A 14,898-nucleotide genomic window follows, 5' to 3' on the forward strand; every position below is an offset into this window, starting at 1 on the left:
ACTCAAATAACCATGCGTTACAACAATAGTGTGCAGCTGAGTAACTCTGAATGCACAACACATTGAGTCTTGAAGCAGATGGGCTACAGCAGCTGAAGACCACACTGGGTTCCAGTCTTTTACCTAATAAGGTGGCTACTGACTGTATATACACTGTTTTGCAATGAATTATCTATCAGCCAATGAGACCCCTACAGTCTGATCTTTTTTTTTGACTGTTCAACTGCTTCTTAATCAATGATGGTTGTTAAAATCAATTTCACTTTTCTGTATCTTGTAGGTGTTGCCCAAATATCCCCTCCCTCCTCTACAGGACACATTGGACACCTACCTAGACTGTGTGAAACACATGGTGACGGAGGACCAATACAGAACCACCAAAGCCATCGTAGAAAGGTTTGGTGCCAGCGGTGGGGTCGGAGAGCTTTTGCAGGAACATTTGATGAAGCGAAAAGAAAACAAAGTTAACTGGGTAATGGCAACACTTCATTAGCAATTAAAGGCATGCATTGAACTCAAGGTGTCTTGCTATACTACCCAGAAGTCCATCCAGCCACAGTCTGCAGGAAAATGTTACAAAGAAAATTAATTTTTGCAATGTGCCTGCATGGGATCTAGTTTGGACTGTACTAGGAAAACTGCGCACAAGATTGTTCTATCTAAGGGAGTGTCCAAGGGAGTGAAAAAAATGCATCTTCTTTACCACCCTGATATTCATGTGGTTACTTTCAGGGAGCTGTGGAAATTCACCCTACCATCCTTCTGTACATCAATGTTCCTGACATACTTTACCTGCCATTGCTATATGCTTTCCTCTTGGATTTGACCTCCCAAAGTGCAACATCGCACATTAGTTCAGATCTAGTTCCATTTGCTAATTTACTGCCCATATTTCCAGCTGGTCTACATTCTGCCAAATCCTTTGAAAAACTTCCTCCCTCTCTGAAACTCCTCCAATTTTATAAATATGCAAACATATTCATCAAGTCTTATACATTTTCATCCAAATCATTCATATGTAGGTTGCAATATCTTGATATTGAGGTCTCTGCATTGCTGTGAATCCCAGTGAAGGGGAAGGTCCTATATCCACTGCACTGGTCCTCCAGAAGCTAACCAATGCCTTCATCATCATTCCATTCCTTCATTTAAACCATCTTGTTTTGTCTCTCCAGCTGATTGTTGGAAATGGACATGAGGGGAAATCAAGTAGACTTGGCCTATACTGTCTTGTGTTCAGAAGACTGAGAGGTGATCTCATTGAAACATACAAAATTCTTATGGAGGTTATTATCACAGTGAACCAGATGATTTTTCACTTGCAAAATGCTAGATGAACTCAGCAGGTCAGGCAGCATCTATGGAGGGGAATATAATAATTGGCATTTCAGCCCAAAACATTGACTGTTTATTCCTCTTCACAGATGCTGCCTGACCTGCAGAGTTCCTTTAGCAGTTTGTGAGTGTTAACCTGGATTTCCAGCATCTGCAGAATCTCGCGTTCTTGAATTGTTCCTTGGCTTGGTGTCAGGAACAGGATGTTGGACTCTTGAAATATGGCTTGCCAATTTAGAAATGTGTTAACAAGCAATGAATCTTTGTAATGCTCCACCCAATAGAACTGCAGAAGCTTGGAATGTGAATATATACAAGAGGTAGAATGATAGATTTTTGGAAATGAAGATAATTGAGGGATATGTTGTGAATGCAAGGAAGTGGTGCTGTGGTAAAAGACCAATCATGATGTTACTCATATTGGAGCAAGGACGTTAGGTGTGTTATTCTTGCTGCATTCCTTATGTTTCTACTATGACTTCTTTCTTTTTTAATCTTCCACCACTATTTACAGTTTGCGGAGAGAATCTAGTATCTTATATCTCAATGAATTCTGGAAGGGTGCATCTTGCATTCCCTGTTCAATACAAATTTGTTTCTGAAAAAAATGACCATGCGTGCCATGGTATTTATAATAAGGCAGTTAGTTATTTCAATCAGTAAGCATCAAGAGACTAATTTTACAGTGAGGCAAAGAAGGATTTATATAATTTTGACTAACACATGTAACTTGCTGGATGAACTCAGCAGGTCAGGAAACGTTTATTGAGAGGAATGAGGAGCTGATGTTTCAGGCCAAGATCCTCCATGAGGGATCAGAAGTAGAAAGAGTGAGCAGTTTCAATTTCCTGGGTGCCAGCATCTCCGAGGATTTATCCTGGGCCTAACACATTAATGCAATTACAAGCAAGGTATGACAGTGGCTGTATTTCATTAGGAGTTTGAGGAGACTTAGAATGCCACCAAAGACACTCACAAATCTCTACAGATGTACTGTGGGGAGCGTTCTAACTGGTTGAATCACCGTTCGGTATGGAGGGGCCAATGCACAGGATCAGAAAAGGCTGCAGTAAGTTGTGAACTCAGTTAGCTTCATCATGGGCACTAGCCTACCCAGCATCCAGGACACTTTCAAAAAGTGAGGACAAAAAAAAGCAGAATTCATCATTAAGGACCCCCATCACCCAGGGCATGCCCCCTTCTCATTGCTACCATCAATGAGGAGTGGTACAGGAGCCTGAAGGCACACATTCAAGAACAGCTTTTTACCCTCTACCATTAAATTTCTGAATGGACACTGAACCCATGTACACTACTACAGCATTTTTCTTCCCCTTTTTGTACTACTTATTTCATTTATTTTTTTAATGCATATTTCTTATTGCAATTTAAAGTTTTATTATTATATATTGCAATGTACTGCTGCCACAAAATAACAAATTTCATGACATATGCCAGTGATATTAAACCTGTTTCTGACTCAGGAATGCTGTCTTGTTCAGCTGTATCTACACATGATTTGAATGATAATTAAACATGATTTTATTTGATGGGGAATCCTGATGAAGAGTCTTGGACTGAAATGATGACTCTTTATTCCTCTCCATAGATGCTGCCTGACCTGATTTGTTCCTTCAGCATTTTGTGTGTGTTACTCTGGATTTCCGGTGTCTGCAGAATCTCAATGTACAAACTTAATGATAGAATAACGTAGATACTAATTTTCCTTTGGTGGTATTTGCTAAATCCTTTGAATGATCTATATCGTATATGTCAAACTCAAGGCCCGCGGTGGAATTATCTTTGGCCCGCGAGATAATATCTAATTACTATTAAAGCTGGCCCCAGTAATCGAAGCGCCTATGGCGTATGATATGGCTAATGCTGAGTTTATTCAGGTACCAGGTTTTCAGGGTTTTTAGTGTTTATTCGGCAGTCTTGCTTGGCAGTCTTCTTCATAAGAAACGGAATTTGTAAAGTGAAACACTTTGTAGTTATAGCAGAGACTGAGACACATGAGAGCAGGCTGAAAAAACGGAGGCAATGAAAGCTGCGTTCGCACACGTCCGACTGATCCGGCCCGCATGAAGCTGCATTTTGCTCAATCCGGCCCGTGACCTAAAATGAGTTTGACACCCCTGATCTATATTGATGAAACATTCAATTTTCTACAAGATTGAAATTGAAACCACTGAATAAGTTAGACAATAAATTGTTCTGTAAAAAGTTTGTTAGTAGTTACAATAAGCTGCTTTTCCTTCCTTCCCTTCCCAAGATTTATGATTGGTGGTTGGATAATATGTATCTATGCAATCCAATTGCACTTCCAGTGAACTCCAGCCCTGGAATGGTCTTCCCTCGTCAGAACTTTCAGGATGAGGCTGATCAGCTCAGGTACAAATCTTCATGCAGCACAACAGGAATATGTTCTGTCATAAAATGCATGGCAATTACATGGTGGTGTAGCGGTTAGCGTAATGCATCAGAGTTCGGATTTCAATTCCAGCGTGGTCTGCAAGAAATTTCTACATCCTTCCAGTGACTGTGTGTATTTCCTCCAGGTTTTCCAGTTTCATTCCACAGTCCAGACGTACCGGTTAGTAGGTTAATTGGTCATTGTAAATTGTCCTGAGCTAGCATTAAATAGATGGGCTGCTAGGCAGTGCAGCTCATAAATAAATAAAATAAGTCTTTGCTTTAAGTATAACTTTGCTTTTAGGAATTCAGTCTCGAATAAAAAAAACAGCCCAGAAGTATTATGCTGTGATTATTTATTTACAGTACTGTGCAAAAGTCTTAGGCACATATATATAGCTAGGGTGCCAAAGACATTTGCACAGTACTGTAGTAATTTTATCTATTGCACTGTACTGCCACCCAAATAATAAACTAATTTCATGACATGTGAGTGAAGATAAACCTGATTCTGATATCGGTCTCTATTGGGGACTGAGATTGGGAATGGGGCAGGGAGAGGTAAATCATGGCTGGGAAAAGGGGAAGGGAGAGGAGAGGGAGTGGGAAGCACCAGAGAGACATTCTGTAATGATCAATAAACCAGTTGTTTGGAATCATATGACCTTGCCTGGTGTCTCAGGGCTGGGTCTGCATCTGCATCACCCTTCTGCCCCGACACTCTTTCTCTGCCAAATGCTTCACATCCGTCCCGCAGCACCCCACTCTCACCATTCTCAATATCCTTAGTTCCTGCCAGATTTACAAACTTACTTTCAGCTTGACGTTTTCAAATACAGTATTGTGCAAAAGTCTTAGGCATCTTAGCTATATATATGTGCCTAAGACTTTTGCACAGTACTGTATTTAGTCATTCATTTAGAGATACAGTGCAGAACTGGCTCTTCCACCCCAATGAGCTGCATCGCCAGCAACCCACTTATTTCATGCTAGCCTAATCACAGGATAAGTTACAATGACTAGTTAACCAACTGACTAGTCTGTGGGAGGAAACTGGAGGACTTGGAGAAAACACATGCAGTTCATAGACAGAACGTACAAAGTTCTTACAGATGGTGCCGGAATTCTTGCCATCATTTCAAGCACCGTCTCCCTGATCATGTGGATCTTGTTATTATTGCATTGCTGTGCTCACTTGTTCCCAAGGATATTGTTGTTAGAGGGCAGAGTTACTTCTGAATGCCTATCCTCAAAGTCTTTGCGCATTGAGCCAAGTGTACTGTAGTTGCCTGCAATGTGTTTGTTACTGTTACATAACATTACTCAAGAGCAGCCCAGGGCCCATTTAATCCATCTTTTCATTGCGATGCTTTGATGAGCTACGTCTAAATGGATAAGTTTATACAAACCAACCTTAGGCATTTTTCACTATTGAACCTGCAAAGTATTGCTGCCATTTTTTGCTATTTTTTAACTTTTTTATTGAGACACAGCGTAAAGTAGGCCCTTCTGAACCTTTGAGCTGTGCTGCCCAGCAATCCCCCAATGAAATTCTAGCCTAATCACGGGACATTTTTACAATAACCAATTAATGTACCCACTGGTATGTCTTTGGGCTGTGGGAGGAAACCCACATGGTCACAGGGAGAACGTTCTTATGGGTAGTGGAGGGAATTGAACCGAGGTGGCCTATGCTGTAAATTGTTGTGCTGACCACTGCACTGCTATGCCACCTATTTAATCAAATGTACAGTAAATTTTCAGATACGTGTAATTGTATTGCAATATAACCATGGGTAATAATTATACATATAGTTTTTGGAGTTTTTGCATTCCAATGGTGCCTGTATTAACAGTTTATTTCCCTATACAGGTTTGCTGCACGTCTCATTTGTGGAATACTGGATTACAAAGTTGTGTTGGACGCGTAAGTAATTAACAGTGAGCTAGACTTAAAATTGTATATTTTAAAGTAATTTAATTTATTTTTATTTAGAGATAAGGCACTGAGTAGGCCAATCTTGCCCTTTGAACCAGGCCACTCCAGCACCCAACAACCCCATTTAACCCTAACCTAATCACAGGACAATTTACAATGACCAATTAACCTACCCAGTATGCCTTTGGACTGTGGAAGGAACCGAGATAAAATCCACACATTCCATGGGGAGGATGTATAGACTCCTCATAGATGGTGGCAGAATTGAACTCCGAACTCTGGAAAGCCTCGAGTTACAATAATGTTGCGCCAACTGCTACACTACCATCTTTCTTGCGTTATTGTCTCACTAACAAACCCAAGGTTATTTTGTGAAGTATGTTCACTGTCTAAAATGTATTATCTCAATATAGAGTCACAGAGTTATACAGTCTATGGAAACAGGCCCTTCGGCCCAACTCATCCATGCCAACCATAGCATCCTCCCTGCTAATCCCAGTTGCCCACATTTGACCCATGTCTCTCTAAGCTCCTCCCTTCCCTTCTATGATCAATGTAACTGTATTATCAAAAGGTGTATATGCCACCATATGCTACCCTGAGATTCATTTTCTTGAAGGCATTCACAGTAGAACAAAGAAACAGGGTAGGATCAATGAAAAACTACACAGAGCGACTGACAAGTAACCAATGTGCAAAAGAAGACAAACTGTGCAAATAAAATAATAATAATGATAATAATAAATACTTAAATAATACTGAAAGCATGAATTGTAGAGTCCTTGAAAGTGAATCCATAGGTTGTGGAATCAGTTCAGAGTTGTGTGTATCTATCTACATACCTTTTATAAGTTGCAATTTTACCTGCCTCACCCACTTTGTCTGGCAGCTCATTCCAGGTACTCAGTAATTTCCGATTTTGATCTGACAATAATTTCTGAAATGTGTGGGGCATTTTTATCTTTCTTCTATTGGGAAATCAAAATCAAAGCTGTTAGTGTAGTGCCAGTCAATTCCTAAATGAACAAAAATAACCAGTATATTAGATGTCAGACATCATGGTTAAATGTTGGGCATTGCAGGAGGGGTATACAGCTGGGATATGGGGGGTGGTGGGGAGAGGTGATGGTGGAGAGAGACAACATTAAAATGAGAGTGAATGCCCTGATTTTTGTTTCTTCTCATTGGAAGTTGAAGACTTGAAGCCAACAGAGGTGCAAGGGTTAGCAAGAAAAGTAGGGACTAAAATAATGTAGTTGAAATTGAGGAAGATGAGTAATTGAAGTTATATTCAAAAGTGCAGGAAATAACCCAGTGTCTGTGGAGAAGAAAATGTATTAGTTCAATGACACTGCAAGACTTAAAAGGAGTTAATGCTTCTAAATGTTGTGAATGTTTTAATTTATTTTTTGTTGATTCTGAATTTCAAAACATCAGAAGTTTAGTCTTTCATTATTATTTGATAAGGACATTGGTGAGTAGGGTTAGTAGTGCAATCGCTCGAGTCGAATGTGATGTTCTCCTAGGCAGTTGTCTTTTGTCGAGTCCTCAGGTGGCTGTAGAGGCTAATCTGAGATCCACGAGTTCTGGTGCGGTGCTAGCAAGAGTAAGTGGTGGTTGTGGTTAGTGATTGGGTTTTCTGGTTGCTTTGTTTCTCCTATTGCAGCAGCCACTTGTTCTCCGTGGCACAGCAGAGGTTGTTCTCGTGTAGCACAGCTCCCTCTTGAACAGAGTCCATCCCTGTGTATCTACTGAGTGCAATGCCTTGCCAGTTTTTAGATGTAATGTTGAATTTCTATACGCTGATTTTGCTGTTATCTGTGAAGCGTTTCCTTTGCCCTCTAGGGGCTCGCTGACCTTCCTTCAACAGGGAGTAAAGGATCTTTTTGGATCTGGACAACATGACCTCTCCATCGGAGTTGGTGTTGGTTTATCATGATGGAGGTGATGTTCATGTTGGCCTCTTCCAGTATGTGTCTGTCCTTACAGCTAGCCTTCCAAATCCTTTGTAAGGATCGTTGGTGTTATTGTTCCAGGGCTTCCATGTGCCTACTGTATGTGGTCCATGATTCAGCTCCATACAATAATGGAATATAGAACAGTACGGCACAGGAACAGGCCCTTCAGCCCACAATGTTGTGCTGTATCATTTAGATTAGTAATCAAATGGCCAACTGAACTAATCTCATCTGCCTACACAATGTTCATATCCTTCCATTTTCCTCACATTCATATCCCAATCTAAACATCTTTTGAAAGTCCCTAATGTATCTACCTCTACCACCACCTCATGGCTTACATGTCCATCACATCTTAAATGCATACCATCTTTTCAATCCTGGGGGAAAGATGCTGTTCATCTACTATATCTATACTGTCTATCTACTCTGACAGTGCAGGAAGGATGACTGCTCTGTAGACCACAAATGTTGTTTAGACCTAATGCCCAAACATTAGTCAATGTTTTTTTAACTTTTTAAGAAAAAGTTGTAAACAAACACTCATTGTAATAGCAGAGATGCAGGAGAATGCAAATGCTGGAATCTGGACCAACAATCTGCTGGAGGAACTCAGCAGGTCAACCAGCATCTGTAGGAGTAAAGAAATTTTTGATGTTTCCGATCAAAACCCTGCATCAGTACTTGAAGGAATGAGTTAGGTATAGTTTTTATGGAGTTTGTACAATCTTAAATAGGTATGATGGTGGTGGGGGGGGGTGGGGGTGCTACTGCACAGGATTGAAATAAGCTGCAGTGATTTGTAAACTTAGTCAGTTCCATCATGGGAGCCTCTGTAGTATCCAGCACATCTTTGGAGACAGCATCAAGGACCCCCATCACCCAGGTCATGCCTGTTCTCAGTGCTACCATTAGGGAGGAGGTACAGGAAGGAAGGTACACACGTAATGATTCAGGAATAGCTCTTCCCCTCTGCCATCCGATTTCCAAATGGACATTGAACCCATGAAAGATTCCTCACTACTTTTTTAATTCTATTTTAGATAGATAGATAGATAGATAGATAGATAGATAGATAGATAGATAGATAGATACTTTATTCATCCCCATGGGGAAATTCAACTTTTTTTTTCCAATGTCCCATACACTTGTTGTAGCAGAACTAATTACATACAATACTTAACTCAGTAAAAAAAATATGATATGCATCTAAATCACCATCTCAAAAAGCATTAATAATAGCTTTTAAAAAGTTCTTAAGTCCTGGCGGTAGAATTGTAAAGCCTAATGGCATTGGGGAGTATTGACCTCTTCATCCTGTCTGAGGAGCATTGCATCGATAGTAACCTGTCGCTGAAACTGCTTCTCTGTCTCTGGATGGTGCTATGTAGAGGATGTTCAGAGTTATCCATAATTGACCGTAGCCTACTCAGTGCCCTTCGCTCAGCTACCGATGTTAAATTCTCCAGTACTTTGCCCACGACAGAGCCCGCCTTCCTTACCAGCTTATTAAGACGTGAGGCGTCCCTCTTCTTAATGCTTCCTCCCCAACACGCCACCACAAAGAAGAGGGCGCTCTTCTTATTGCACTGCTTATTTAATTTAACTACTAAATATACAAACACACATAATTTTCTCTATTATCATGCATTGCATTATACTGCTGTTCTAAAGATAAAAAATTTCATGATACATAACGGTGATATGAAACCTGATTCTGATGTTTTTCTGAATCACACAGGGTCTGCCTATATCAACTGCCAAATCAGACAAAATATAACTTAAAAGAAGCTGAGTTGAAGAGTAACTTGATTATTAAGCATTCATTTTCTCATCTTGTTTTCCAGCCGTGCCTTACCCATTGATTTTGCCCGTGGTCAATTAGCAGGACATGCCTTGTGCATGGAACAATACTACCGGCTTTTCTCATCTTACCGTCTCCCAGGCCAACAGAAAGACACATTGGTAGACCAGAAAAGCAATGGAATGCCTGAAATGGAGCATGTCATTGTGGCTTGTCGAAACCAGGTAAGTTAATAACTCATCAGGGGTGATTGATAAGTTTGTGACCTAAGGTAGAAGGAGATGAGTTATTAACTTCAAACTTTCTGCATAATCACTCAAAGAGCTGAACTGCATGTGCATATAACGAAAGCTGTATAACTCATCTCCTTCCACCTTTGGCAACGAACTTTACAAACACCCCTGCTGTGAACATTTTCTGGAGGTCCAAGATCCATATGCTCCACGACCACTGGACTAAGTGTGTAAATGTAGGAGGGGACTATGTTGAAAAATAAATGTGCTAGGTTTTCTAAAATTGTCTCCTTCTATCTTAGGCCATGAACTTGTCAATCACCCCTCATATGTATATGGTTGAAAGACAATAAATTTGAACTTGATTTTGTACTGACTCCATACAGAATTGCATTAAACCTGACTGCCATTTTGTTTTGTTTTGCCCCAGTTCTTTGTTTTGGAAGTTGTCATAAACTTCAGGCGTTTGAATGAAACCGACTTGTTCACCCAGTTGAGAAAGATCGTGAGAATGGCAGAGAATGAGGAAGAAAGGACAGCTCCCATTGGACTGCTGACATCAGATGACAGGCCCAAATGGGCAGAGGCAAGGAAAGTGATTTTGAGAGGTTAGTTACAAGTATGCATGAAGAATCATTCTGTAACACAACACCAGCTAGGTAACACACACAAAATGTTGGTGGAACGCAGCAGGCCAGGCAGCATCTATAGGAAGAAGTACAGTCGACGTTTCGGGCCGAGACCCTTTATTGGGACTAACTGAAATAAGAGATAGTAAGAGATTTGAAAGTGGGAGGGGGAGGGGAGATCCAAAATGATAGAAGAAGACAGGAGGGGGAGGGATGAAGCTAAGAGCTGGAAAGTTGATTGGCAAAAGGGATACAGAGCTGGAGAAGGGAGAGGATCAATGGACAGGAGGCCTAAGAAGAAAGAAAGGGGGAGGGGAACACCAGAGGAAGATGGAGGGCAGGCAAGGAGTGATTGTGAGAGGGACAGAGTGAGAAAAAAGAGAAAAAGGGAAGAATAATAAACAAATAAATAAATAAGGGATGGGGTAAGAAGGGGAGGAGGGGCATTGATGGAAGTTAGAGAAATCAATGTTCATGCCATCAGGCTGGAGGCTACCCAGACGGAATATAAGGTGTTGTTCCTCCAGCCTGAGTTAATGCCTCCAACCTGATGGCATGAACATTGATTTCACTAAAGCCTCCATCATCCTCTCCCTTCTCCAGCTCTGTATCCCTTTTGCCAATCAACTTTCCAGCTTTTAGTTTCATCCCTCGCCCTCCTGTCTGTTCCTGTCATTTCGTATCTCCCCCCCTCACTTTCAAATCTCTTACTGTCTCTTCTTTCTGTTAGTCCTGACGAAGGGTCTCAGCCCAAAACGTCAACTGTACTTCTTCCTATAGATGCTGCCTGGCCTGCTGTGTTCCACCAGCATTTTGTGTGCGTTGCTTGAATTTCCAGCATCTGCAGATTTCCTTGTACCAGCTAGGCAAATACATATTTCTGTTTTTCATTAATGCAAAACATTTGGCTAACTTTGCATTTGTTTCCCAGGATGCCTTCTTCTATAATTCAAATGAGGTCTCAGAAATACACTTATTGAGTTCATTCTAATTGCACCATCCTTCGAAACCCAATTGTCTTTGGTTGTTTTGCTGAGAACTTACACAATGGAAAATTTGTATAGAACTCAATAAAATGACTACTTGCCCAATAAAAGATATATTCAGTGGCTGCTTTATTAGGTATACCTACACACTGCTTGTTAATGCAAATATCTAATTAGCCAATCATATTGCGGTAATTCAATGCATAAATGCATACAGGCATATAAAGAGGTTCAGTTCTTGTTCAGAATAAACATCAGAACGGGGAAGAAGTGTGACCTCAGTGACTTTGACTATGGAATGATTGTCAGTACGAGATGGGTTGATTTGAGTGTCTCAAAAACTGCTGGTCTCCTGGGATTTTCATACAAAATGATCTCCAAAGCAGGGTTCCCAACTTTTTTTATGCTCTGGGGCCTTACCATTAACCAAGGGGTCTGCGGACCCCAGGTTTGGAACCCTTGCTCTAGAGTTTACATAGAATGATGCAAAAAATAACCCCAAAACATCCAGTGAGTGGGTGAAAATGGCTTGCTAATGAGAGAGGTCAGAGACAACAGTAACTTAAATAATCATTCGTTATAACAGTGGTGTGCAGAAGAGAACCTCTGAATGCACGACACGTCATCTCTAGACCCTTGGAAGCCACTAGACCTCTGGATATCCCAAGATCCCGGGCACATTTCGTATCCACTGACCTCACAACAAATTCCTTTGACCTAGTCCACCAATTCATCTCTTCTTAAGCAGTTCTTCAGGATCAAAGATGATTTGTATGTAGTATGTAGTTTATGTAGTAAACTTGTATGTATATGTATCCACTCTAGTATGTAGTTTCTGAGGTGGCTAATATGGGAACCACAGACTTTGCCACAGGTAGCTAATGGGTAAGTGGTTAGAAGTGATGGGGTTTGTTCACTGTTCACTCTAGGCTTCTGTGTACTCCCAAATCATGATCTTGAGGCTTTCAATAGCATCCTGAATGTCCCTATTCTACTATGAATAGTCATGGTTCAGATGTTCCCAAGAGAATATAGATTTCTTCAAAGAGGCTTTGACCGCATATTTGAATCTTTTTCTATGTCTGTCTGGTAATCTCCCATGACAGAGCTCAGAATAAAGAGTGTGGCACCATTAACCATTCTCTTTGGAGTTCATTTGGACTCAACAGGACACCTCTAATGAGCATATCGGTTGACATATTTATCACTGCCATACATTTCTGTAGATGTTATTGTCTTAGGGCTACACCTACAGTGGTTATTGACTTCAAAAGTGACCTATAATATAGTTTTAACATTTTTATGAACCTTTCAACCTGGAAACAGACCAATAACAGTGAGCCTGCTTGCTCTGAGAAGACATGATATATATAACTGACTCTGAATGTATAAACTAAATCTTTTTCTGTGTTGCCATATGTATCCTTACTCTAACTCATACCCATGAATGGCACAGAATTGCCAAGTGAACAGAAGTTAGTTTTAAGAGACATTAGAGAATCTGCCGATGGTGGAAATTCAGAGCAACACACACAAAATGCTGGAGGAACTTAGCATTTTCCCCTTACAATGTATTTTAACATTATAAAATTCAAACTAACTTTACACACCACTGCAATAGATTAATTGATGTATTGCGTTATATTGATATTGTAACATAGGTAACACCATATATCAATGTCTTCATTAGCATATTTTTATGAAGCTCTTCCTAACATTTGGTTATGACCTTCATTACTAAGTAGATATGTTCAATTAATTCTCCTTGCAGTGAAGATAAGTACACACCTGTCATAAAAATGAGATTGCATTCCCTTGTATTATTGCAAAATTAATTAATTTAGAGTCATAGAACACCATACCACAGAAACAGTCCCTTTGGTCCATCTAGACGCTGCTGAACTATTATTCTCTCTAGCCTCATTGTCCACACTTGGATCCTACCCCTCCATACCTTCCCATCCATATACATACCCAAATTTCCCTTAAATGTTGCAATGAAACCTCAGCCATCACTTGTACTGGCAGCTTGTTCCACACTCTCACCACCCTCTGAGGGAAGAAGTTTCCCTCCTGTTCCCCTTAAACACTTCACCTTTCACCCTTAACCCATGACCTCAAGTTCTAATTTACAAGTTCTTATCTGATGTCTTATCTACATCTGGAAGACTAATACTAGAAACCACTCCAATATTTACACAACTATGATTCTTCTACTTCAGGAATGCATGTTAATTTTCCCAATATTGTCATAGCTTCCTTGGCTAAGAGTGAGTCAAAAGATTCACTCTTATACAGGGGCTGATCCAGTCAGTGACCACTTTATTAGGTACAGTACACCTGTACACCTGATCATTAACGCAAATTTCTAATCGGCCAATCATGTGGCAGCAACTCAGTGCACACAGGCATAGTCAAGAAGTTCAGTGTTGTTCTTACTAAACATCAGAATGGTGAAGAAATGTGATTGAAGTGAATTTGATCATGAAGTGATCGTTAGTGTCAAATGTAGTGGTTTCAGTATCTCAGAAACTGCTGATCTCCTGGGATTTTCACGCACAACAGTCTCTAGAGATACAGAGAATAATACAAAAATCAGAAGAATATCTAGTGAGCAGCAGGTCCATGGGCAAAAACACTTTGTTAATGAGAGAAGTCAGAGGAGAATGGCAACGTTAACTCAAATAACCACGCATTACAACAGTTGTGTGCGGAAGAGCATCTCTGAATGCACAACATGTCGAACTTTGAGGTGAATGGGTTACAGCAGCAGAAAACCTCACTGAGTTTCACTCCTGTACCTAATAGTGGCCACTGAATGTACTCATGGAGATTGTAAATTGTAAGAGGTAGCTCTACTGATAGGGACCAAGAGAACCACATACACAAATCCATTCTTGGGTCAAACAGATGTGAATTCAATTAATTTCTCTTCTGGTGGAGACAAAAACCCCCATCTTATGGGTGTGAGCCACACAAGCTCCCTCAGTGTACAAAGCATAGTATGGCTGTAAGACAAAATGTGAAAGTAAATATTGCTCCCTGCTTTGTAAATTAGCTGCCACCTGACTTGTCCCCTTCTGACTTCACTATTGTCTAACTTAGGACTTGATGTATTTGTATATGCTTTATGGAGATGAGGTTCAACAAAGTGACAGTGTACAAATGTTATTTATCATCTCTTAACCAATTTGAAGCAAGATAATACATGATTAACTAATTCTAACTTTACGTTCCCAATATGGCAATCATGTATGTTTGAAATCCTTAAAACCTTGGAGACCCCTAGACACTCAGAGATTCCTAGACCCTTAGAGATACCTAGGCCCTTGGTGATCCATGGACCACTGGAGCACTTCATATCCAAATGACCTCTTAACAAATTCCTTTGATCTAGTCCACAAATTCATCTTTTCTTAGGCAGTTCTTCATGATCAAGAATCATTTTTATCTACTCTAAAATATAGATTCTGAGGTTGCTAATGAGGCTAATGCAGGAACTGCAGGTTTTTCCACCAACAAATCAAAATGATGCTGATGGGCCTGGTAGTTGGAAGTAACTGGGTTTGTTTCTGCTACTGTTCATTGTGGGCTTCTGT

At 40.4% G+C, this 14,898-nt stretch overlaps 1 protein-coding gene across 4 annotated transcripts in view; it reads left to right on the forward strand.

The window, feature by feature from the left end:
• chata (choline O-acetyltransferase a) overlaps positions 1–14,898 on the forward strand; it is a 108,019-nt gene that overhangs the window by 48,993 nt on the left and 44,128 nt on the right. For all 4 annotated transcript variants that reach the window (XM_073025583.1, XM_073025580.1, XM_073025582.1 and 1 more), the window contains exons 3-7: positions 281–472; positions 3,611–3,729; positions 5,624–5,677; positions 9,495–9,675; positions 10,115–10,292. In XM_073025583.1, the coding sequence (XP_072881684.1) occupies positions 281–472; positions 3,611–3,729; positions 5,624–5,677; positions 9,495–9,675; positions 10,115–10,292 (724 nt within the window). The remainder of the gene's footprint in view (positions 1–280; positions 473–3,610; positions 3,730–5,623; positions 5,678–9,494; positions 9,676–10,114; positions 10,293–14,898) is intronic.

Source organism: Hemitrygon akajei, chromosome 21, assembly GCF_048418815.1.
Source record: "Hemitrygon akajei chromosome 21, sHemAka1.3, whole genome shotgun sequence".
NCBI lineage: Eukaryota > Metazoa > Chordata > Chondrichthyes > Myliobatiformes > Dasyatidae > Hemitrygon > Hemitrygon akajei.